The sequence below is a fragment of the Eleginops maclovinus genome, chromosome 21, assembly GCF_036324505.1.
Source record: "Eleginops maclovinus isolate JMC-PN-2008 ecotype Puerto Natales chromosome 21, JC_Emac_rtc_rv5, whole genome shotgun sequence".
NCBI classification, from domain to species: Eukaryota; Metazoa; Chordata; class Actinopteri; order Perciformes; family Eleginopidae; genus Eleginops; species Eleginops maclovinus.
Genome location: NC_086369.1, coordinates 188,540 through 212,500, shown reverse-complemented (window position 1 = coordinate 212,500; position 23,961 = coordinate 188,540). Strand labels below are relative to the sequence as shown.

Sequence of the window (23,961 nt, the reverse complement as noted above, 5' to 3'; positions counted from 1 at the left end):
ATCTAGACTAACTGAGAAAGTTTTCTGAGTGTCTGTGAGATCTAGGATGATCTGTGTCCTCACCTCCCCCCCTCAGAGCATCCTGCAGCGCTCTCAGCGATGCATAATGTAAACGCCCTGCGCTCCATACGCTTAATCTAAAGTGCCCTGCATTATGGAGAGGAACCCCTGTCCGGGGACAGCGTGCTCCTGTCTCCATCATGCATGGTGGGGTTCAGAGAGGAGGGATCTGCTCTCCTGAAGCCACGGAGCAAAAGCACATATCTATCAGATCTATCTAACCGGCTTCTTCAACAATTTTTTTTAATGGATGTTAGGAAATCTTTCATAGTCCCAGAATCTATATTTAGAAATACATAAAGTTAATAAAGTAAATAAATAAATATATATAAAATTAAAATAAATATAAAAACAATGTTTTTTTGGATTCATTTTAAATACATTTAAAAAAACAATGTTTCCTAGGATGCTTTTTTACTGAAGGAGAGGAGCATTAGCATGCACGCTAACACCCCTCTGTTACTGAACCCCGCCTGTTGTGGGACAGACTTAAGTGCAGACTCACCGAGGGTGTGCAGAACCTGAGGATCCTCAGCTGGCATTAAGACAATTATCTTTATATAAGCAAATGAGGATTTTTGTAACTTTTGCTGAGTTTAGGAGAACTCTTGCCTTCAGGGTCCTGCAGCTCTGTGATACCTCCAGGTGTGTTTGTGCAAGAAGGACTGCTTGTTTCAGTGATCTGGTTGATGGTGTAGGGGTGCGGGGGCGCGGGGGGTAAATCCGGTCACAGGGCGTCTCTGCACCAATCAAAATCTGAGGAAATATTGACGATTGGGATCTGATTTCAGAGCGGAGCTCGGCAGAGTTCCTTCCCACAGTTCGTGTCAGTTCACTGCAGTACGGAAAAGGAAACCTCGCTTTTCATATTTAAATTCAGCCCAAAGCGAGCCTCTCCACCCCCCATTAGCCGCTCGCTGCTATGTGGGTCGGAGGCTTCACTAAATGTAAATGTCCCTCATGCATATCAGAACTCATAAATACCGCCGCTGAAGGAGGAATCAAATTAAGCACCTCCAGCCACTCCAGAGCGTGTGTGTGTGTGTGTGTGTGTGTGTGTGTGTGTGTGTGTGTGTGTGTGTGTGTGTGTGTGTGTGTGTGTGTGTGTGTGTGTGTGTGTGTGTGTGTGTCGGTGTAACCCCGTGGAGGCTGCAGCCGGTGTGAACTCGATGAAGAGGTTCACTGACTTTAATGAAGGAGTGTTTGGGTGAGAGATGGGGGGGCAGGGGGGGTCACATCTGCTCCGGTCACACAGGTAGCCCCTTGGCACAGGTGTGTGAGGAGCCATCAAAGCTCACAGCACCTCTTTTCACCCTCTGTCGGACACCAGAGCCCAGTCTGCAGGCTGGCTCTGTTGTCATTGGTCAACCTGCTTAGAGATGTCCCGCCCCTTAGGCTGTCACATACAATGTGTTGGAGCTAGCCAATAGGGTGCCGCTGGAACGAGTCCTAAAACCCGGAAGTAAGTTAACATTTTACAAGTTCCGGTTCCCTCATTAGCTGGAAATAAGGTCTGTGGTTGACACAAATTTAAGAGAAGGATCACGTTTTATTCTACTACATGAAATACACCAGCAGTGACCCCCCCCCCCCCCCACCCCACCCCCACTGGTGATTTCTGAAGAGTTTACGTGTCTGAAAAACGATGGTAAGTTCCTGAATAGGACTACAGAACCTCTCGAGCACGCTATACGTCATTACGCCGAGCCCCCAAACACTGGGCTCAGTTGCTCCTGTTCTGCTTGAAGTCCTGTAGTTAAACTCAGTGTGGCCGAAAAGCTGGGTTCAAATATGCCAGCGCACGGAAGTCCGCTGAAAGGGTCTCAAGTTGGCGTGAGGCTGAAGTCTTGCGACCCTGCAGTACTTCTTTGTAGCTCGTTCAGGCTTTGATTGATTGACTAAAATCAATTAAGGAACACTCATTAATCAGGGGTTTATTTCTTGAGTCTCCCTGATGGACGGGGATTCCCAGTAAGCTGTAACTGGGCCACCGGATGACGTGAGTCCTGAGAGACTCAGCTTGGGGCGAAGCAGACTGTAGCTCCCAAAATATTAATGGTATTTACAGCGCAGAGCCCGGATATGGAAATGAGATGTACTTTATTTTTAGTTTTCTTGCAGTAAAAGTTTTCATTGAGAGTTTCAGCGTGAGGTCATCAGACATCCCCACAGGAAAGCTTCTCATTATCCTCCTCTCATACATTAATCTGAGCATAATCAACTCTGAGTGTTTGCATTTACAGCTCCGAGAAGAGAGAGAAAGAGTGTGTGTGTGTGTGTGTGTGTGTGTGTGTGTGTGTGTGTGTGTGTGTGTGTGTGTGTGTGTGTGTGTGTGTGTGTGTGTGTGTGTGTGTGTGTGTGTGTGTGTGTGTGTGTGTGTGTGAGTCATTACTCTTGCCTGCAGAGAGGAGTCACGTCGGGGTGAGGCGAGCGTCTCCTCTGAATCTCAATCAGGGTTTCTTCTTTGGTTATTTGTCGGGTGGATGAGGAGCGTATGACCTGAGACGACCGAAAGATCTTCCCCTCAGGTAGAAACACCTGAAGACAGCGGGAGAGGAGCGGTGTCAGAGAAGAACACACCTTCAAAGGGGTTACTCTGACAGACACTACAGTGTGAAGCATGCTGCAGCTCATCACACACGTCAAGCTGCTGGGGAGTGCTCAGCTCTCAGGTCGAGTCTACCCTTGTGAAAGTTTAAGACAACATGTTGGTCACCTAAAAAATCTAAAAACCAACATGGTGACACATAGAAACCAAGCTGATGTTGGCATGATGGCCTCAGCTAAACACCAAGTTGATGACGGGCAAAAATACAGAGATGGAAATGGCAAGAGTCAAGCAGGCGCGACTAAAACAGGATAGAGCGGAAACAAGCCAAGAAGAAATGTCCAAAAATATAAAAGTGACGACCAAAACATAAAGTTGGAGACGACCAAAACCAAGAGACCAAAAACAAGAATGGTTGCTGCCTAAAAAACAAAGATGGTGAGGTCAAGATGGCCATCAAACAAGATTGTTACGACCAGAAACAGAGATGTCGGCATCCAAAAACCAAGAGAACAACGACCAGAAACTAAGAGAACAACGACCAGAAACTAAGAGAACAACGACCAGAAACTAAGAGAACAACGACCAACAACCAAGAGAACAACGACCAACAACCAAGAGAACAACGACCAGAAACTAAGAGAACAACGACCAGAAACTAAGAGAACAACGACCAACAACCAAGAGAACAACGACCAACAACCAAGAGAACAACGACCAGAAACTAAGAGAACAACGACCAGAAACTAAGAGAACAACGACCAACAACCAAGAGAACAACGACCAACAACCAAGAGAACAACGACCAGAAACTAAGAGAACAACGACCAGAAACTAAGAGAACAACGACCAACAACCAAGAGAACAACGACCAACAACCAAGAGAACAAAGACCAACAACCAAGAGAACAACGACCAGAAACTAAGAGAACAACGACCAGAAACTAAGAGAACAACGACCAGAAACTAAGAGAACAACGACCAACAACCAAGAGAACAACGACCAACAACCAAGAGAACAACGACCAGAAACTAAGAGAACAACGACCAGAAACTAAGAGAACAACGACCAACAACCAAGAGAACAACGACCAACAACCAAGAGAACAACGACCAGAAACTAAGAGAACAACGACCAGAAACTAAGAGAACAACGACCAACAACCAAGAGAACAACGACCAACATCCAAGAGAACAACGACCAGAAACTAAGAGAACAACGACCAGAAACTAAGAGAACAACGACCAACAACCAAGAGAACAACGACCAACAACCAAGAGAACAACGACCAACAACCAAGAGAACAACGACCAGCAACCAAGAGAACAACGACCAGAAACTAAGAGAACAACGACCAACAACCAAGAGAACAACGACCAACAACCAAGAGAACAACGACCAGAAACTAAGAGAACAACGACCAACAACCAAGAGAACAACGACCAACAACCAAGAGAACAACGACCAACAACCAAGAGAACAACGACCAGAAACTAAGAGAACAACGACCAGAAACTAAGAGAACAACGACCAACAACCAAGAGAACAACGACCAACAACCAAGAGAACAACGACCAACAACCAAGAGAACAACGACCAACAACCAAGAGAACAATGACCAACAACCAAGAGAACAACGACCAACAACCAAGAGAACAACAACCAACAACCAAGAGAACAACGACCAACAACCAAGAGAACAACGACCAACAACCAAGAGAACAACGACCAACAACCAAGAGAACAACGACCAACAACCAAGAGAACAATGACCAACAACCAAGAGAACAATGACCAGAAACTAAGAGAACAACGACCAGCAACCAAGAGAACAACGACCAACAACCAAGAGAACAACGACCAACAACCAAGAGAACAACGACCAGAAACTAAGAGAACAACGACCAACAACCAAGAGAACAACGACCAACAACCAAGAGAACAACGACCAGAAACTAAGAGAACAACGACCAACAACCAAGAGAACAACGACCAGAAACTAAGAGAACAACGACCAGAAACTAAGAGAACAACGACCAACAACCAAGAGAACAACGACCAACAACCAAGAGAACAATGACCAGAAACTAAAAGAACAACGACCAACAACCAAGAGAACAACGACCAACATCCAAGAGAACAACGACCAACAACCAAGAGAACAACGACCAGAAACTAAGAGAACAACGACCAACAACCAAGAGAACAACGACCAACAACCAAGAGAACAACGACCAGAAACTAAGAGAACAACGACCAGAAACTAAGAGAACAACGACCAACAACCAAGAGAACAACGACCAGAAACTAAGAGAACAATGACCAGAAACTAAGAGAACAACGACCAGAAACTAAGAGAACAACGACCAACAACCAAGAGAACAACGACCAACATCCAAGAGAACAACGACCAGAAACTAAGAGAACAACGACCAGAAACTAAGAGAACAACGACCAACAACCAAGAGAACAACGACCAGAAACTAAGAGAACAACGACCAGAAACTAAGAGAACAACGACCAACAACCAAGAGAACAACGACCAGAAACTAAGAGAACAACGACCAACAACCAAGAGAACAACGACCAACAACCAAGAGAACAACGACCAGAAACTAAGAGAACAACGACCAGAAACTAAAAGAACAACGACCAACAACCAAGAGAACAACGACCAACAACCAAGAGAACAACGACCAGAAACTAAGAGAACAACGACCAACAACCAAGAGAACAACGACCAACAACCAAGAGAACAACGACCAGAAACTAAGAGAACAACGACCAACAACCAAGAGAACAACGACCAGAAACTAAGAGAACAACGACCAGAAACTAAGAGAACAACGACCAACAACCAAGAGAACAACGACCAGAAACTAAGAGAACAACGACCAGAAACTAAGAGAACAACGGCCAACAACCAAGAGAACAATGACCAACAACCAAGAGAACAACGACCAACAACCAAGAGAACAACGACCAGAAACTAAGAGAACAACGACCAACAACCAAGAGAACAACGACCAACAACCAAGAGAACAACGACCAACAACCAAGAGAACAACGACCAGAAACTAAGAGAACAACGACCAACAACCAAGAGAACAACGACCAACAACCAAGAGAACAACGACCAACAACCAAGAGAACAACGACCAGAAACTAAGAGAACAACGACCAGAAACTAAGAGAACAACGACCAACAACCAAGAGAACAATGACCAGAAACTAAGAGAACAACGACCAACAACCAAGAGAACAACGACCAACAACCAAGAGAACAACGACCAGAAACTAAGAGAACAACGACCAACAACCAAGAGAACAACGACCAACAACCAAGAGAACAACGACCAACAACCAAGAGAACAACGACCAACAACCAAGAGAACAACGACCAACAACCAAGAGAACAACGACCAGAAACTAAGAGAACAACGACCAGAAACTAAAAGAACAACGACCAACAACCAAGAGAACAACGACCAACAACCAAGAGAACAACGACCAACAACCAAGAGAACAACGACCAACAACCAAGAGAACAACGACCAACAACCAAAAGAACAACGACCAACAACCAAGAGAACAACGACCAACAACCAAAAGAACAACGACCAACAACCAAAGCACTGGTGTAGTCTCTGTGGAGCCGGAGGACAGCAGAGGAGCCGGCCTATTTTCTGAAGCAGTCTCCGTTCTAATGAATCCTCACCTAACCCTGGATTGATTTCCCCCTGTGCAGCTCTGATTAGATCTGCTGATTAGGCTGCCGGCGGATGGTAAATGTCATGTGAGGACAGGTGTGAGTCTGAACTCACCTTTCCTCTCCGTCTTCAATCTGCCGCCGCTGATCTCTGGGTAAATTTACATTTCCTCTCGTCTCCGAGGCGCCGCCGGCGGAATGTAAATGTGTGGAAGATTGCTGAGAGGATCCCAGGCGCCGTGTCCTCAGGAAGGTCACCCAAAACTCCACGAAACTAAAACCAGCCAGGAAACAAAGACGGGAGATGAGAGGAGCAGACATTCAACTCTATTTGTTTTTATTAATGCATTCATTTTTAATTGAATACATTATGATTATATTTGTTATATAGTTGTAACACGTTCAATGTGTTATATTTTCTGTATTAGTTATAGATGTTTTTATTTTGTTAACATGTTATTAAACTGTGTTATATTTCATTGTATTATTAAACTCTAGAGGAACTCAACCCAGAAGTGCTGCGCTGTGATTGGTTCAGAGGGCGATTGAGAGTCGGATCAGGACAGGAAGTGAAGAAACTCACCTTAAATGAACCACAAAACACCAAGAAAAGTTTCCATTAAATAACTTAAAATGCAAAATAATTCTGAGAATATATTTAATTCATATGTTATATAAAAGGCGTCATTGTCCTAGATTCTGACCTGTTAATCATCAATAATTAAAGGCATATTCCTCTAAATAAATCATCATTTTAATGAGTGTCTCACCTATTTTCTCACGCCTCCAGAAGTCTTCATGCACTGAAGTTAACGGGGACAAACTTTATATCAACACTGGTGCAAACAAATTATAATAAAGCAATACATCCTCCAAAAGAACCTGAGGATTTTAAATAAAACTTAACCTGAGGTAAAAATAATTCATATATAACATTGATTCAAAAACAGCAGCTGATAATAACAAACACATCTACACATTACTAAAGGAGAAGAGTTAGAACCACTTTAATAAAATATAAAAATCAAAGGTTAAATTAAATGTTTTTCACTGAAAAATAAAACAAATCTTTACATATTTAATATATATTCACCATTTACTTCATTTTGCAGTTTATTATATTGCACTGTTTTTTTTATGTCTTTAACTCTTAATTTTCACTTCTGTGTTTTCCTTTCATGTCGTCTCCACTTCAAAGAGAGGAGGAAGAGGAGGATGAAGCTTCTTCGTCTCTCTCATCACCTGAACCAGCTTTAAATCAAACGGAGGAAACTTAACGACCACAGAGAACAAAGAGAGGAGGAATCAAAGCAGATATTTATCAGATGGTCTCAAACCCATCCGGCTTCGTAAGAAAAATAAAAAACAAACCTTTACTTTAGAATCTACATTCAGAAATACACTTACACATCAGATCAAAGAAATAAATGAATATATATGAAATAAAAATGTTTTGAGGATTCATTTCAAACACATTTAATAAAAGCTGATGTTTCCGAAGATGCTTTTATACTGAAATGAGGACAGGAGCGTTAGCATGCACGCTAACCCCCCCGTCTTACTGAACCCCGCCATCGGGCAGAAACTTTATAAAGTTTGCAGAGACTCAGAAACACCGTCTCAGATCTGGAGCTGCAGGAGGAGGAGGGTGTGACCTCTGACCTCATCATCTCTCCGGACAGACATGCGTCACACACTGATGGAGGTTTCTGTTAATGGAGGGAAACCGCCGTCCTCCTCCTCTTCTCCTCTTCCTCATTTATTTTTCTTTCTTCACGTTCCTGCAGATCTCCCTCCCCGTCTTCATCACTTTTTCCTCTTCCTCACCATTTTTCTGACAGATGTGACGGCTGCTGATGGATGATTGGTCCCTGAAGGGAGCATCTGTCATCCTGCACTGTGATTGGCTGCCTGCCTCCCCCCCATCTACAGTTACAGTGTCCCCCACTGAGAGAGGGAGAGAGAGAGAGAGTGGTACACTGCAAAAAAAGGATCATAAAATAATGTGTTTTTATACTAATCATACAATTATACATTTTAGAAAACCAGGTCATATTCTGATCTAATATTCTGTGACTTTAACCCAAAGTTGATTTTAGCATTAAATGTAAGTTTGTTTGCAGAATTTTCTTGTAAATGAACCGTTTTTAAAACACACACAAACTTTAATGCCATAAAATCTGAGTTTTTCTGCAGACTTCTCTTGTTCACAACTTCAGTCCAAGAAAATGTGAATTTGCTTTGCAGAACTTTGTTGTAAATGAACCGTTTTTAAATGTTACAGAATTGATCTCAGAAAATCTGAGTGTCTCCTGCAGAATTCTTCCCCCCCCCACCGTCCCTATACTCTCTCTCTCTGCTGAGTTGTCTGTATTTGCTCCCGCAGTAAATATGCAGTCCAGATGCAGGTGCTGGGTGGGGGGGGAAGAGATTTACTTACAGGTGTGTGTTTTCGGTCTCGGGGGAGTGGCTGCATATCCGACATGTTTCAGACTGAAGACAGAAAGAGGGATGTGGAGACGAGGCTCATAAATACTGAGAAACCCGTGGGGGGGGGGGGGCAATGAGAGGGTTGTACGGGAACCTGTAGGGGCCAAACTTCATCCTGGGGGGGGGTCAAACAGATGTGGAATCATTCTGAAACAGAGACAGAGAGACGGGCCGAGAAAAATCACCGTCATTATTTCACTTCCTGTGACGAGACGGAGTTTACTGCAGGAGAAAGAAACATGAGACCTGTAAACTCTGAGTAAAGGACTCTATGTACATGTAATAGTATTCATAATAATACATGTACATAGCGTGTATTTTTTATCTGTTTCTAAAGGTTTCAGATAAATATTGTGCAGTAAGTACAAACATAATTAGATTTAAATAAAATAAATACTGCTTAAATCAACATTCAATAATTGGTAATAATAATGAAATAATGAAATAGTAATAATTATTTATGTACATCATTAAATTAATTAATTGAGTTAAACTTTTATCTGTAAAAAAATACATAACCCAGAAAAATAATACACTATTTTCTATTAATTTATTCATATTTGATGTTTATTTTTAAACATATGTTCATCTCTTTACAACAATATTTAAATGTTTATTAATTTAATTGATTGAGTAAAAGGTGTCAGTCCAGTTTAAGTACAGGTGAGGGCCGCCCCCTAGTGGCGCAGCTGTGGAACTACACGCACATTTTTTTACCTCGAAATATTACAGTAAAATAAACTAGATTTGAACATTAAAAAAACAAAGTCTGCTTTTATTGACACAGATGAGTTTAATATGTTATTACACAGTGTATGAAGGCACTTTACCCACAGATCGAATCACATTACAGTCGTACGTGATAATTAATATTATTTATTAAATCAAAGCAGCTCACAGCAGGACCTGCAGGCGTTAGTTCAGTGCTCGGCGAGTCCCTTTATTGGACCAGAAACTGGACAATAAATGTGATCCGTCCTGACCCTCCAGGAGGAAGAGCGCTCCTCTCTGGGGTCGGACCCCCGTCTAAAAGTCCATTTTAAAGTGACCTCCCCTCTCACACACCTCAGAGCTTGGCCTTGTTCTGGAAGAAGCTCATGACGGCGTTGAAGCACTCGTCGGACGTCCACCGCTCCGTCAGACGCTCCACTTCGGCGTCGTTCACTTCGTGGAGCCGCTGCTTCTCCGCCGAGCGAATCAGCTGCTTGGAAAGAGCTAGGGACTGAGGGGGGAGAAGGGCAGATCTAAGCATCGACTTTCTTTTTTTAAAAATATTTTTTTGGGGCTTTTTGCCTTTAATCGGATAGGACAGTGGAGAGTGACAGGAAAGTGGGAGAGAGACTCGGGGTCGGATCCGGAAAGGACCACGGGTCGGGAATCGAACCCGGTTCGCCGGCATACGGTGCAGGTGCCCCAGCCAGTTGCGCCACGGCCAGGGCCAGCATTGACTTTCTTATGGTATATTAGTGTGTGTGTGTGTGTGTGTGTGTGTGTGTGTGTGTGTGTGTGTGTGTGTGTGTGTCTTTACATTGGGCGGCAGCTGGGCATAGGCCTTCAGTCTGGTCCACACCTCCGTCTGGAAGCTGCTGTCCGGGAATACCTCGGTGACGAGTCCCACTTCACAGGCCTGAACCGCAGTCAGCTTCTTGTTGAACAGCAGCATCTCACTGGCCTGCAGGGGGGATTTTACCAGTTTACTACCAGTTAACAGCCAGCTTACTGACAAAATATTTCCAGCCTTCCACCAGCTTTCTACCATGTTGATACTCGCCGATACCATCTTATGAGCAGCCTATTTACAGATTACTACCAGTGTGTGTGTGTGTGTACCTTGGCGGTGCCCATGATCTTGGGGAAGGTGTAGGAGGAGCATCCCTCGGCGCTCTGACCCAGCGCACTGAAGGGAGTGTGGAAGGTGGCCTGAGGGGGAGACATGGATTCATAAAGGAGTCAGTTAACCAAAGACTGTGTGTGTGCGTGTGTACCCTTTCAGTGGCGTAGACGAGGTCGAACAGTCCCAAGACGGTGACAGAGATCCCGACCGCCGGTCCGTTCACCACGGCCACCAGCGGCTTCGGGAAGTCGATGTACGCCTTCACATAGCTCCTGAAACACCACAGAAGAAGACAACATTAAAAATTGACACACACACACACACACACACACACACACACACACACACACACACACACACACACACACACACACACACACACACACACACACACACACACACACACACACACACACACACACACACACACACACACACACACACACACACACACACACACACACACACACACACACACACACACACACACACACACACACACACACACACACACACACACACACACACACACACACCTGAGCAGGTCTCCTCCTCGTTGGGCCATCTCCTGCAGACCCCCCTCTGGGATCTTTGTGAAGTTGGACAGATCGTTTCCACTGCAGTAGAAATCTCCAGCTCCTGCAGGGGACAGGGTGTGTGTGAGAGAGTGTGAGTGTGTGTGTGTGTGTCTCTCTCTCTCTTTCTGAGTCTGAGAGTCAGTGTGTGTGTACCTGTGATAACAGTGAGGACAGAGTCGTCTTTAGCTGCCTGATCCAGAGCAGACATGATGTCATTGTACATCTGAAGGAAAAGAGATATTTATCAGAGGAGAGGTTTGTGTGTGTGTGTGTGTGTGTGTGTGTGTGTGTGTGAGTGAGAGAGTGAGTGTGTGTGAGAGTGAGTGTGTGTGAGAGAGTGTGAGAGAGTGAGTGTGAGAGAGAGTGAGTGTGTGTGTGTGAGTGAGTGTGTGTGAGAGAGTGAATGTGAGTGAGTGAGAGAGTGTGAATGAGAGAGAGTGTGAGTGAGTGAGTGAGAGAGAGTGTGAGTGAGTGAGAGAGTGTGTGTGTCCTCGCCTCGGTGGTGATGGCGTTCTTCTTGGCGGGGCGGTTCAGTTTGATGGTGGTGATTTTATCCTCCATGGTGACCATTAGGGTCTCATACTTGTTCCCGCCTCCAGCTGGCTCTGCAGCCAATGAGGCAGAAGTCCCGCCTTCTGCCACCACCAAAGAGCCAATCAGGTCACAGTACTGCTGTCTGGCTTCCTCCTGAGAGACAGAGACTTTTATTTAGGAACATTTTCATTATTTTTAAGTGTTTCAAATATTTATTTTCAGGAAGCTTTTCACAATAAAAGCCTCTGAATTTATATACTTTTAAACAATAAAATAAGCGGGAAACTAAACACAGATAACAGGTGAGAGCATACCTGAGAGATGGAGCCCAGAGACTTCCACGCATCCCATTTCACCTTGTTGACAAAGTCCAGCATGCCGGGTTTGGGGGTATTGCAGGGACCCTGAGAGGCCTGCAGGAGTGGGGGATGGAGCAACATGTAGAAATGTAATATACTGAGATTATCGACAGAGCCGGCCAGCTAACCAATAAGAGCAGACTGGGCTCTGGTTTCAGACAGAGGGTGAAACGATGTCCCAGGAGAGACACTACACACTGGAACAGAAGAGGGACTCTTTAATAAAGCCTAACCTGTTTGAACAGAGCGTAGATCTTCAGCTTGGCCTCATTCCCGGGGTCGTTCTTCAGCGTCGACAGCTTGTTCTTCGCCTGCTCAAACTGCTCCACCGTCGCACCTGCACAAACACACACAAACAAACACAGGCTGATATTAGTAGCACTACACTATCAATCATAATGAATTCTCACCCATCATAGGAGATCCAGCGGTGTGGAGCCTCAGGCTGGGGATGGAGGAGAATCTGCCCAGGCTGGAGACACAGGAACATGCTTACTACATGCACTGAAGAGCTTTCTGACATGATTGATTTCATGTCATGTTTACAAGTATTTCCAGGTGGTGAGGACACACATCCTGTCATGCTAAAATTACACTTTTGTTCCGAGTGTAATTATTCTGCTATTCCCGGAGTCGCCACTAGAGGGCGTTGTTGCACTGTCTATGTTGTTGTACAGCACAGATCTGAATATCTCCCCCTGGATGCACACCTTCTGACACCCACACCTCCACCTAAAGGCTCTTTTATCTCAAGTATAAAAGGTGTTAGTACGCCTCACTGTGTGGGGCTCTCACAGTTTAAGATAATACGCATTATCTCGTTTGGTATCCACTGTGACAGCTAACCTCCAGCAGCTACTGTTAGCTGTGCTAGCTGTGAACTTTACTCCAGATTCATCTGACCTCATTTCAGTCACACCACTCACATTGGGACGAGGTCAGAGGTCAGGTACACTATCGTTTATTTACTGTTTAGATCAATTCATGTGAGCAGTGGCTCATATTTAAACATTTTAGACTCATACTGACTGATGCTACAGTGTGAGCTTAGCCACAGAGCAGGTGCTAACAGGTAACTGACACAAACCTCGGTGAATATAGAGACATTTCTGCTGCCTTACTATCTCTGCTAGCTAAGCTAAGCTAACTAGCTTCACTTTTCCTAAAGTTTCCTAAATTACTTTGACTCTAGCTGTCAGCATTAATGCACCAAACCCTCAAATAACAGCATTCTTATTTAGCTTATTTAAATCCTCACCTTAGATTCACAAAGCGCCAGGGAGCGGTTAACTTCAGGGCGGCGCCGGCCATTTAAACCCGGAGAAAGAGGTCCAAAGTTCGGCGACGTGAAGAGGTAGGGGAGAGTTAACTAGCTTATTAGCTTAGCCACCTGAAGCTAACCAGCAGCTAGGTTTTACACCGCTGGACCCGCCCACCTTTTCCCTCCCTCTTCCGCTATTGGCTCAAGCAAAGCGCCTGCAGATCTAGTGTCCAATGAACGAAGGCTATGTGAACAATTGAACCAATTGGAGTACACGTTTTATAACGCAGACCCGCCTCTGTGGCTGTGCCTGACCAATCAGCGTTGAGATCTCATTCGTTAGAACGCGAGATCTTTAAGTGCCTTCTATTATTATTTTTTACTTGTTTAACTGCAAAATACCGAGTATAATAATGATAGGGTAAGATTAGAATTCAATGAGACGTAAACAATCCACCTAAAGAACCAAACTGGTGAACTTTGAGCTTGTTTAACCCTTTTACAAACTGTGATTGGCTTCATAAATACCTTTTCCCATTGACTTACACTGGGAACTAAATTAAAGCCTTTAAATAAAGTGAAGCACTTAGTAAATGTCATTACACGTGTTAATTTAATTCAAAATAAACATAGCAAGCTATCTTGGTTTATTTTACAGATTGATAAATTGTTTTTTTACCAAATTAAAATGACTAACTAGCTTATATTAGCCCATTAGAGCTAAATATTACACATATTTTGATCCTTTTCTTAGGGTTAGGGTTAGGGTTATTTGCTAATTTTGTAGTTTGAACAGTTGTTAACATATAAAGTTGTATAAATATCCACAACGTTGCCTTGTAAGCAACCTAATATAGTTTCCAACAGATGAAAAATACCCTTTTTTTCACATTATTCTACATTAATTACTACATTGTTGAATATATTTAATGTTTAAAGTGTCTATGTTAACTCTAATGGTGTATTTAGTTGTAAGAGCCACATTTAATAATCAAATTTGACCAATAAACATCAGGTTTTTCTGTATAAAGTGAATAATGATTGGATTTCAGCCTCACAAATTAAACAGAAACATACATTTTTAATGTTTCTCCAACAAAGTGGTGTCTAAGTCGTACCCTGTAAAACAACAACAAGTTTTAAACTGTCTACATCAAAATTCACATTAAACAACAAAATGCTACACAATGAAAAGGTTTACACACATTCAACGTGAGTCAGTGTCTCTATACAAGCTGAGTGAAGAGGTGAATAATTAATAATTCAGGCTCATGTAATCAACATTCTCTCAAGTAAACATGTCTTTCTGGTCCTTTTTTATCATTTTAATCCTGAAATACGATTTTAAATCAGGTCTCATGATGACTTATCTTTTCTAATATCACTGTTATGATCATTTTATGCCCAAATGTGCGCATACCCAATAATATGAGTGTTTTTAATTGAATCATATGTTTCTGTCATAGTAGTCCAGGTTTAGGGCAAACAGTGCAACAGTGAGTGTGGTTTTAGGGTGCAAATGCGCTAAAATGGCCCAAAACACATGCTAATAACACAACCTGTTCAGAGTGTTTGCATGTGTTGGCCTCCATACACTTCCATCCAGCGTCTTTCTTTCATTACACGCCTACAAAACCTGTTGAAATGTAAGCAGGAAGTCTCAGTATGTGTCAGAAAGTCATCTTTACCGTGTGCAGATTAGAGATCATAATTAAGGTGGTTGAGCCCCCCCCCCCCCCCCAGCCTCTGTGCACCACCAGCAGTAACTAACAGTAGCAAGCAGGATTGGCGTCAGTGTGCAAAAATATTAAGATTTGGCTCATAATCATCAAGTAAAGGGAGGATACAAAACGTTCTACTCTAGTTCAAAGTCAGTAAACAAAAACAAAGCTTAACTCCAGGTGTTTCAAGTCTTACAGAGGGAGGGATCAACTGGAACCTGCTGTGGGAACGTCTCACCGTCCGGACCGTGACATTGACATCCCAGAGAGCGTCTGTCCCTCTGTGCACACAGCTGTCCACTCTGAGGCTCCAGGAGACGAGAGGACGGATCTGAGAGGGCCAACGTAAATAACAGGACAGAAACACAGGAGTCTCTGAGACTAAATTCAGAAGTTTTGAGGGAAATTGACAGCTTTTCATTGACTAAAATAACAGTTTGAGGAGGGAACTACGGAAGAGGATTAGGGAAACATGTGCCTTTTTTTATTTAGATCTGACCAAAAGTGATTTATTTTTAAGTATTCAGAGTCATAACAGGAATCTGAGAAGCATTTATTCCTGACTTTTTGGTGAAAATTCTCAGAATTCTGCATTTTTTTCTGAGAAGTTAGACTTTTTTTTCATTTTGTCTGAAATTAGATTTTTTTGCTTATACTGTTGACTTTTTTCTAATAATTCTCAATTTTTTCTCTCAGAATTATCGCTTTTTTCTCAGAAAAAATAAAAGAAATCCCTTTTTGTCACAACTAAAAACCCTGTCCTCTTCCATATTTAACACAATTCGGTTCTTTTACACAAAAATGTAATAATTTGGTGTCAAACAACCAGACTTTACTAAATCCCTCCTATTTATTAAACGGTATGCAAACTTGTTTCCACTTTCAATCATCCTGTGGAAACAGATCATTAAAACTCATCTGTTCAGTTTAAATCCTGATATCTGCTGCTGCAGTGCCTGCTCTCCACCAGCAGGGGGCGGCACTGCTCTGCCTGACTACAGGGACAATCAGCTCATTGGTTCCTCATAACCCCTAATGCTAATTATAAGAAGACATCTTATTGTAATTGGACAGATGCTTAGAAAGGACAAAGGGATTCATTTAATGTGTCTCTTATATTCTGTCCTCTCCTCCTGCAGCTCCCAGAGAGACCAGTACAGACCCAGTAAAACCTCCCGGTGACGCGGAAGAGTCTTCATGGCGTCCAGAAACGTCCAGTCAGTGAGCAGGGGGAAACAGATAGATTAAATACGGTCAGCTGAATCAGAGCGGGCAACTCATCCCGGTCTGAAGCGCTGCTGACCCTCAGCGCACAAGGGCCTGGTTGAGCGAAGCCCCCAGCCCCAGGTACTCCAGGTTCTCGGCGGCGCTGGGCGGCAGGAAGTCAGCCTGGTAGTCGGGATTGTCCAGGCAATCGCTGGCCGTCAGAGGCAGAGAGCTCCGGGCGGTGTTCAGGTACTCCGGTCCCTCGGGGAGCGGGGAGAAGGGCTTCAGTTCCACCGGTGGGGGGGAGAGAAGCGAGGCCCCCCAGCCCCGACTCAGGTCCTCATAGTTCGGGTTCAGAACCTCCGACTGCCGGCTGCTGGTGTCACTCAGACTCTGGTTCATGTATTCTGAAACACAGTGGGGGGGGGGGGGGGGGGGTACACGTGTTAAAATACCCATCATGACATCACTGCGGAACATTTGCGATCCTATTGGCTAGCGCAGGCTAAGGGGCGGGACATCAGGTGTGTGTACCGTGTCCGGGGAAGTCGTCCCTCTCCAGAGCGCTGTGGGTCGGGTCAGTGATGTACCGCAGGGTGATGCTGTTCTCCCTCACAGGGCAGCCCCCCTGCTGGGAGGAAACCAGGGGAGTTACTGGTGCTGTCATGTTCAGAGTGTTTGTGTGTGTGTGTGTGTGTGTGTGTGTGTGTGTGTGTGTGTGTGTGTGTGTGTGTGTGTGTGTGTGTGTGTGTGTGTGTGTGTGTGTGTGTTACCGTGGCGCTGCAGGCCGGGTGCTTTTTGTTGTTCAGCCCTTTGGACGGCAGCAGGTACTCCTCAGCGTCCACCACGTCGTCCATGTCGTCGGAGCTCAACAGCCGGGAGAAGAAGCGGCGGTCTGTGGGGCTGGGCAGCTCGCCCTGAGAGAGAGAGACGTCACTGACCAGTGGGGGCTGTGTACTGGGGGCAATGGTTCCCAGTACCAACTGTGACCAATCAGCTGGAGTTGGACCTCAAAGCTGACACAGATTTATAACTATTTGTGCAAATGATGGTCGATGTGAGGATGGACAAAACTACACACACACACACACACCTGCACCACCAGGTATCTGGGGGGGTCTCGGGCCATCTTGGAGAACTCCACGATGAGCTCTCTGAAGCGGGGGCGACTGCAGGGGTCGATCATCCAGCCTGCAGAGAGAGAGAGGGGGGGTTTAATACCTGCAGTCAATGGGGGGAAAGGGGGCGGGATGTAAGGTGACTCACATTTGACCATGATCATGTAGACGTCGATGGTGCAGATGGGGGGGTGGGGGAGCCGCTCCCCCCTCTCCAGCACCGAGGAGATCTCACTGGCCGGGATCCCGTCGTACGGCTTGGAGCCGAACGTCATCAGCTCCCACACTGTCACACCTGCACACACACACACACACACACACACACACACACACACACACACACACACACACACACACACACACACACACACACACACACACACACACACACACAGGTTGGAACTTTATTTTGAAAATCTGCAGATAAACTTCAAAGTGATTTTTTTTCGTGGTTAACACTTTAACACACACACACACATACACAAACACACACACACACACACACACAACATGATAGAGCAGTGTGTTTTTCAAAATAAAAGCCTCTGACCGTAGCTCCAGACGTCGCTCTGATGCGTGTACTTCCACTGCAGGATGGACTCCAGTGCCATCCACTTTATAGGGACCTAAGAGAGAGAGAGAGACTCTGAGGGCGTGAAGCGTGTCCCCCCCACATGAAACCAGTCTCCCCAGTTCAACCCGTGCCCACTGCTCACCTTGCCCCCGTCAGCATGGTACTCCTTCTCGTCGGCCGTCAGCAGCTTGGCCAGGCCGAAGTCGGTGATCTTCACGTGGTTCGGGTTCTTCACCAGGACGTTCCTCGCCGCCAGGTCCCTGTGCACCAGGTGCCGCTCCTCCAGGTAGTTCATCCCCTGCACACACACAGACACACACACACACACACATTTGTAATGACAGACATGCAAAGACTGCTTTCTTCCTCATTGATTGTCTCATTAGTGTAAGTCTTGGTCACGTGACCCTGGTATGACCTGCTCACAACTGGCTGTGCTTTAAGTGTTTTTATCCTTTCTTCAGGCAGTTCTTCTCATACAGGGTCAGTAAGAGCTCTAGATGTCAGTAAGGGTTAGTAGATATTTAACTGACAGGACGCTCACTGCATGTTAAGGGTTAATTGGAGCTGTGTGAGTGCAGCTGCAGAGATATCCCAAACCTGACTCTACAGACTCTGGAAAGACTCTGAAATGATTGGATGTGGACTCCTCTGGAGCCTGAGGGTCCTCCTGCTGCCCCTCACCAGGGTTCTGATGTTGGGAAGCTGTGAGCACATGGGGTAATTCTGACCTTGTTGTGGGTGATTTTCCCAGCGTTTAAAACCCTAACCACCTTAAAGCAGATTAGCCCTGCCTCTGTGTGCAGGATAATGACCTCTGCAGGATTACACACAGCTGAGGCCGAGAGGAGACCTGCCCTACAGGAGGAGACCTGCCCTACAGGAGGAGACCTGCCCTACAGGAGGAGACCTGCCCTACAGGAGGAGACCTACCCTACAGGAGGAGACCTGCCCTACAGGAGGAGACCTGCCCTACAGGAGGAGACCTGCCCTACAGGAGGAGACCTACCCTACAGGAGGAGACCTGCCCTACAGGAGGAGACCTACCCTACAGGAGGAGACCTGCCCTACAGGAGGAGACCTGCCCTACAGGAGGAGACCTGCCCTACAGGAGGAGACCTACCCTACAGGAGGAGACCTACCCTACAGGAGGAGACCTGCCCTACAGGAGGAGACCTGCCCTACAGGAGGAGACCTGCCCTACAGGAGGAGACCTGCCCTACAGGAGGAGACCTGCCCTACAGGAGGAGACCTACCCTACAGGAGGAGACCTGCCCTACAGGAGGAGACCTGCCCTACAGGAGGAGACCTGCCCTACAGGAGGAGACCTACCCTACAGGAGGAGACCTACCCTACAGGAGGAGACCTACCCTACAGGAGGAGACCTGCCCTACAGGAGGAGACCTGCCCTACAGGAGGAGACCTACCCTAAGGAGACCTGCCCTACAGGAGGAGACCTGCCCTACAGGAGGAGACCTACCCTACAGGAGGAGACCTGCCCTAAGGAGACCTGCCCTACAGGAGGAGACCTGCCCTACAGGAGGAGACCTACCCTACAGGAGGAGACCTACCCTACAGGAGGAGACCTGCCCTACAGGAGGAGCACACAGAGAAACACAAAGAGACACACAAAGACACACAAAGACACACAAAGACACACAAAGAGACACAAAGAGACACAAAGACACACAAAGAGACACAAAGAGACACAAATACACACAAAGAGACACAAAGACACACAAAGACACACAAAGACACACAAAGAGACACAAAGACACACAAAGACACACAAAGACACACAAAGAGACACAAAGAGACACAAAGACACACAAAGAGACACAAAGACACACAAAGAGACACAAAAACACACAAAGACAAGACACAAAGAGACACAAAGACACACAAAGAGACACAAAGAGAAATGATGTCCATAGTGTAAGTCTGGTCACGTGACGTAGACCACACTGCTGTGCTAAGTTTTTACCATTCTCAGCAGTTCTTCCATACAGGGTCATAAGAGCTCTAGATCATACGGGTAGTAGAATTAACAACAGACCCACAGCAGTTAAGTATGACTTGATGCAGCTGCAAGAAACCAAACGACCTACAGACCGGAAAGACTCACAATGGATTGGACCCTGGAGCCTGAGGTCCTCTAGCTGCCTCACAGGGTTCAGTTGAAGCAGTGACACATGGGGTAATTCGACTGTTGTGTGATTCCACTTAAAACACCACTAAAGAGAAGCACGATAAGACCCGCAGGATTAGACACATGAGACCGAGAGAACTCCACAGAGAGACCGCTACAAAGACACACTACAGAGGAGACCACCAACAGAGGACCCTACAATACACACAGAAGAGACACAAAGGACACACAAAGACACACAAAGACACACACAAGAGACACAAAGACACACAAAGACACACAAAGACACACAAAGACACACAAAGAGACACAAAGAGACACAAAGACACACAAAGAGACACAAAGACACACAAAGAGACACAAAAACACACAAAGACACACAAAGAGACACAAAGAGACACAAAGACACACAAAGAGACACAAAGAGACACAAAGACACACAAAGACACACAAAGAGACACAAAGACACACAAAGAGACACAAAGACACACAAAGACACACAAAGAGACACAAAGAGACACAAAGACACACAAAGAGACACAAAGACACATAAAGACACACAAAGAGACACAAAGACACACAAAGAGACACAAAGAGACACAAAGACACACAAAGAGACACAAAGAGACACAAAGACACACAAAGACACACAAAGAGACACAAAGACACACAAAGACACACAAAGAGACACAAAGACACACAAAGACACACAAAGAGACACAAAGACACACAAAGAGACACAAAGACACACAAAGACACACAAAGACACACAAAGAGACACAAAGACACACAAAGAGACACAAAGAGACACAAAGACACACAAAGACACACAAAGAGACACAAAGAGACACAAAGAGACACACAAAGACACACAAAGACACACAAAGAGACACACAAAGACACACAAAGACACACAAAGACACACAAAGAGACACAAAGACACACAAAGAGACACAAAGAGACACAAAGAGACACACAAAGAGACACAAAGACACACAAAGAGACACAAAGAGACACAAAGACACACAAAGACACACAAAGACACACAAAACTACTTCAAAGACACACAAAGACACACAAAGACACACAAAACTACTTCAAAGACAGGTAACACGTCCTCATAAACCACACAACTCCTCTCCAGAACGCCCAGCATGCTGTCCCCCCCCTCACCTTGGCGATCTGCACGCACCAGTTGAGCAGCCACTGCCCCCCCACCTGCTCCCGGTGCAGACGCACGTAGTCCAGCAGGCAGCCGAACGGCATCAGCTGAGTCACCAGCTGCACCGACGAGGTGAGACAGATCCCCAGGAGACGGGACACGTGGGGGTGCTCCACACTCGCCATCACATACGCCTCCTGGAGACAGGGACACAGGGGGGGGACAACGTGAGGAGAGGGAGACACTCAGGGAGACAGGGGGGGACAACGTGAGGACAGGGAGACACTCAGGGAGACAGGGGAGGACAACGTGAGGACAGAGCGACTCAGGGAGACAGAGGGGGACAACGTGGGACAGAGACACTCAGGGTCACAGGGGGGGACAATTTGAGGACAGAGAGACTCAGGGAGACAGGGGGGGACAACGTGAGGAGAGGGAGACACTCAGGGAGACAGGGGGGGACAACGTGAGGACAGGGAGACACTCAGGGAGACAGGGGAGGACAACGTGAGGACAGAGCGACTCAGGGAGACAGAGGGGGACAACGTGGGACAGAGACACTCAGGGACACAGGGGGGGACAATTTGAGGACAGAGAGACTCAGGGAGACAGGGGGGGACAACGTGAGGAGAGGGAGACACTCAGGGAGACAGGGGGGGACAACGTGAGGAGAGGGAGACACTCAGGGACACAGGGGGGGACAATTTGAGGACAGAGAGACTCAGGGAGAAAGGGGGGGACAACGTGAGGAGAGGGAGACACTCAGGGAGACAGGGGGGGACAACGTGAGGACAGGGAGACACAAAATGTCCTTCCCACTCAGCAGGTTTGAGATCCAGCATCAGGAGGAGTTAGTGGATAAAGGAGTCTTACGTCCAGGATGTCTTTGTTGGCTTTGGGGGATGTGGCCTCTCTCAGGACCTTGATGGCCACGGGGATCCTGACGTCCTCTCCTTCAGGGATCCACAGACCCTGAGGACATCATGATCAGAGAGTTATTAACGAAGGTCACTCAGAGCTCAGGTCCACACACACCGAGTGTATTCTCTCAAAGCCCTCACCTTGAAGACAGTTCCGAAGGCCCCGGACCCCAGCACCCGGATCTTCTTGAACTCCATCTCCTTCAGGATCCGGAGCAGCGCCTGGTTGGGAGCTACCCCGCTGGGAGTCAGCGGCTCCACCAGCTGCAGAGAGACACTTTAATGTTCAGTCCATGAGCAGAGAGCTGCGTCCTTTCTATTCTGGAAATATAATCCGTCTTTTCAAATTAAATCTTGGAAAAAATTCAAGATTTTTCCAGTACATTTTTGATCTTTTTCTCTAATTTCCGATTAAAAATCCCTCTTTTTTCTTTTCAATATCGTAGATCGTAGAGAAAATTCTGATTATCTTCCCTGTAAATGTGGGACTTAACTCTCAGAAGTTTTTCTCTTAAATTTACATCTTTAAATCTCAGAAATGGTCAGTTTTTAAAATGCTACCCTATAACTCTCTGCACACTACACCGTTGCATCGTGGGTCATGTAGTTTAACCACCTCTCTCTCCTGCAGCAGGCGCCGCGTCGTCCTTTTCCTCCTGATTTGTCGTCGCCGCAGAACCACAAAGACGACCAACGACACGATGACGACGACCAGGAGACCGCCCACCACGCCCACCGCCAGCGTGGACTTGGTGGGGAACCTGACACACACAAACACACACACACACACACACACACACACACACACACACACAGTTAGAGGGTCAGGTTTAAGGTGTTCTGTAATAACTGGTTTCTGTTTGATGACTAGTGTTACCCGTTGCAGCTGAGCAGCCAGGGACCAGTACACCTGCAGACACACACACACACACACACACACACACACACACACACACACACACACACACACACACACTGGTTTAATACCAGTCCCTTGTCCTTGTGTTATTGTTATTATTGCTATTATCCTCGGGGGGGTTAGGGTTAGGGGGTTCTCACCCCTGGGTGCAGTCCGGGCTGCAGGGCTGGCAGCGTCCTCTGCTGTCGGGGAAGGTCCAGATCAGCGTGTCCCCGTCTCCCAGCACCCCACTGGGGCAGCGCTGCACACAGTGGGGGCCGTCCTGAAAGTGGGAGCACTGGAAGCACTGCTCCGGACCCTGCAGGGGGAGAGAGGGGAGAGATCAGCTGGGAGCTCTGTGATCAGTGTGTCTGTATTCCTGCTCATTATCAGAGGAGTGTTACCGTGCCGCTGCAGGAGGGCCCCCTGCTCCGGACCTGACACTCAGTGTGACACTGCTCACACCTGTAGCCCACCTGCACCTCTCTGGGGGTCCTGCATACACACACACACACACACACACACACACACACACACACACACACACACACACACACACACACACACACACACACACACACACACACACACACATCAGATAGAGCAGTATGCTTCCAGAGGAGGACAGGAACCCTCTTCCTTCACAATAAAAGCCCCAGCCTCAGCCCCCCCTCACCCTTGCAGCAGGTTGCAGCTCCTCACACAGCCCCCCCTACGGCTGAAGTGTCGGCAGGACACACACATGTCGGGCCCCGGCCCCCAGCAGCCCTCCTCAGTGCACTCCGGGTCACAGGTCCGGTTCTGTTGCTCTGTGGGGGGGGCACACACACACACTCAGG

At 46.4% G+C, this 23,961-nt stretch overlaps 3 protein-coding genes across 5 annotated transcripts in view; all 3 read right to left on the bottom strand.

Moving 5' to 3' along the window:
- inhbaa (inhibin subunit beta Aa) overlaps nucleotides 1-9,016 on the bottom strand; it is a 50,927-nt gene extending 41,911 nt beyond the window's left edge. Inside the window, exons 1-5 of the mRNA XM_063912562.1 lie at nucleotides 8,759-9,016; nucleotides 7,089-8,297; nucleotides 6,828-6,901; nucleotides 6,434-6,592; nucleotides 2,453-2,598 (exon numbers count right to left, since the gene is read on the bottom strand). The gene's annotated coding sequence lies outside the window, so the exon portion shown is untranslated. The remainder of the gene's footprint in view (nucleotides 1-2,452; nucleotides 2,599-6,433; nucleotides 6,593-6,827; nucleotides 6,902-7,088; nucleotides 8,298-8,758) is intronic.
- Nucleotides 9,017-9,581: 565 nt separating this feature from the next.
- On the bottom strand, nucleotides 9,582-13,546 carry eci2 (enoyl-CoA delta isomerase 2). Its single transcript, XM_063912566.1, has 11 exons — nucleotides 13,372-13,546; nucleotides 12,524-12,585; nucleotides 12,347-12,450; nucleotides 12,069-12,167; nucleotides 11,716-11,907; nucleotides 11,374-11,443; nucleotides 11,179-11,281; nucleotides 10,794-10,914; nucleotides 10,639-10,728; nucleotides 10,337-10,480; nucleotides 9,582-10,030 (listed from the first exon to the last, which is right to left on the bottom strand). The coding sequence occupies exons 1-11, from the start codon at nucleotides 13,422-13,424 to the stop codon at nucleotides 9,875-9,877; spliced, it is 1,194 nt and encodes a 397-aa protein (XP_063768636.1). The 5' UTR covers nucleotides 13,425-13,546; the 3' UTR covers nucleotides 9,582-9,874.
- Nucleotides 13,547-14,435: 889 nt separating this feature from the next.
- LOC134884092 (melanoma receptor tyrosine-protein kinase-like) overlaps nucleotides 14,436-23,961 on the bottom strand; it is a 28,350-nt gene continuing 18,824 nt past the window's right edge. Inside the window, exons 13-27 of one of the 3 annotated variants that reach the window (XM_063912733.1) lie at nucleotides 23,799-23,931; nucleotides 23,527-23,617; nucleotides 23,284-23,441; nucleotides 23,102-23,134; nucleotides 22,841-22,985; nucleotides 22,366-22,488; nucleotides 22,178-22,276; nucleotides 21,316-21,501; nucleotides 18,136-18,291; nucleotides 17,970-18,045; nucleotides 17,568-17,714; nucleotides 17,395-17,492; nucleotides 17,075-17,218; nucleotides 16,836-16,932; nucleotides 14,436-16,708 (exon numbers count right to left, since the gene is read on the bottom strand). In XM_063912733.1, the coding sequence (XP_063768803.1) occupies nucleotides 16,401-16,708; nucleotides 16,836-16,932; nucleotides 17,075-17,218; nucleotides 17,395-17,492; nucleotides 17,568-17,714; nucleotides 17,970-18,045; nucleotides 18,136-18,291; nucleotides 21,316-21,501; nucleotides 22,178-22,276; nucleotides 22,366-22,488; nucleotides 22,841-22,985; nucleotides 23,102-23,134; nucleotides 23,284-23,441; nucleotides 23,527-23,617; nucleotides 23,799-23,931 (1,994 nt within the window). In that variant the 3' untranslated portion in view covers nucleotides 14,436-16,400. The remainder of the gene's footprint in view (nucleotides 16,709-16,835; nucleotides 16,933-17,074; nucleotides 17,219-17,394; nucleotides 17,493-17,567; nucleotides 17,715-17,969; nucleotides 18,046-18,135; nucleotides 18,292-21,315; nucleotides 21,502-22,177; nucleotides 22,277-22,365; nucleotides 22,489-22,840; nucleotides 22,986-23,101; nucleotides 23,135-23,283; nucleotides 23,442-23,526; nucleotides 23,618-23,798; nucleotides 23,932-23,961) is intronic. The other 2 variants (XM_063912734.1, XM_063912735.1) reach the window with 2 other exon arrangements.

Coding starts and splice junctions, on each gene's coding strand:
- eci2 (XM_063912566.1), bottom strand. CDS start 13,424: ATGGCCGGCGCCGCCCTGAAGTTAACCGCTCCCTGGCGCTTTGTGAAT. Junction 11,908..12,068: donor CTCTGGGCTCCATCTCTCAG/GTATGCTCTCAC, acceptor TCTGTCTCTCAG/GAGGAAGCCAGACAGCAGTA. Junction 10,729..10,793: donor TCGTCTACGCCACTGAAAGG/GTACACACGCAC, acceptor TCTCCCCCTCAG/GCCACCTTCCACACTCCCTT.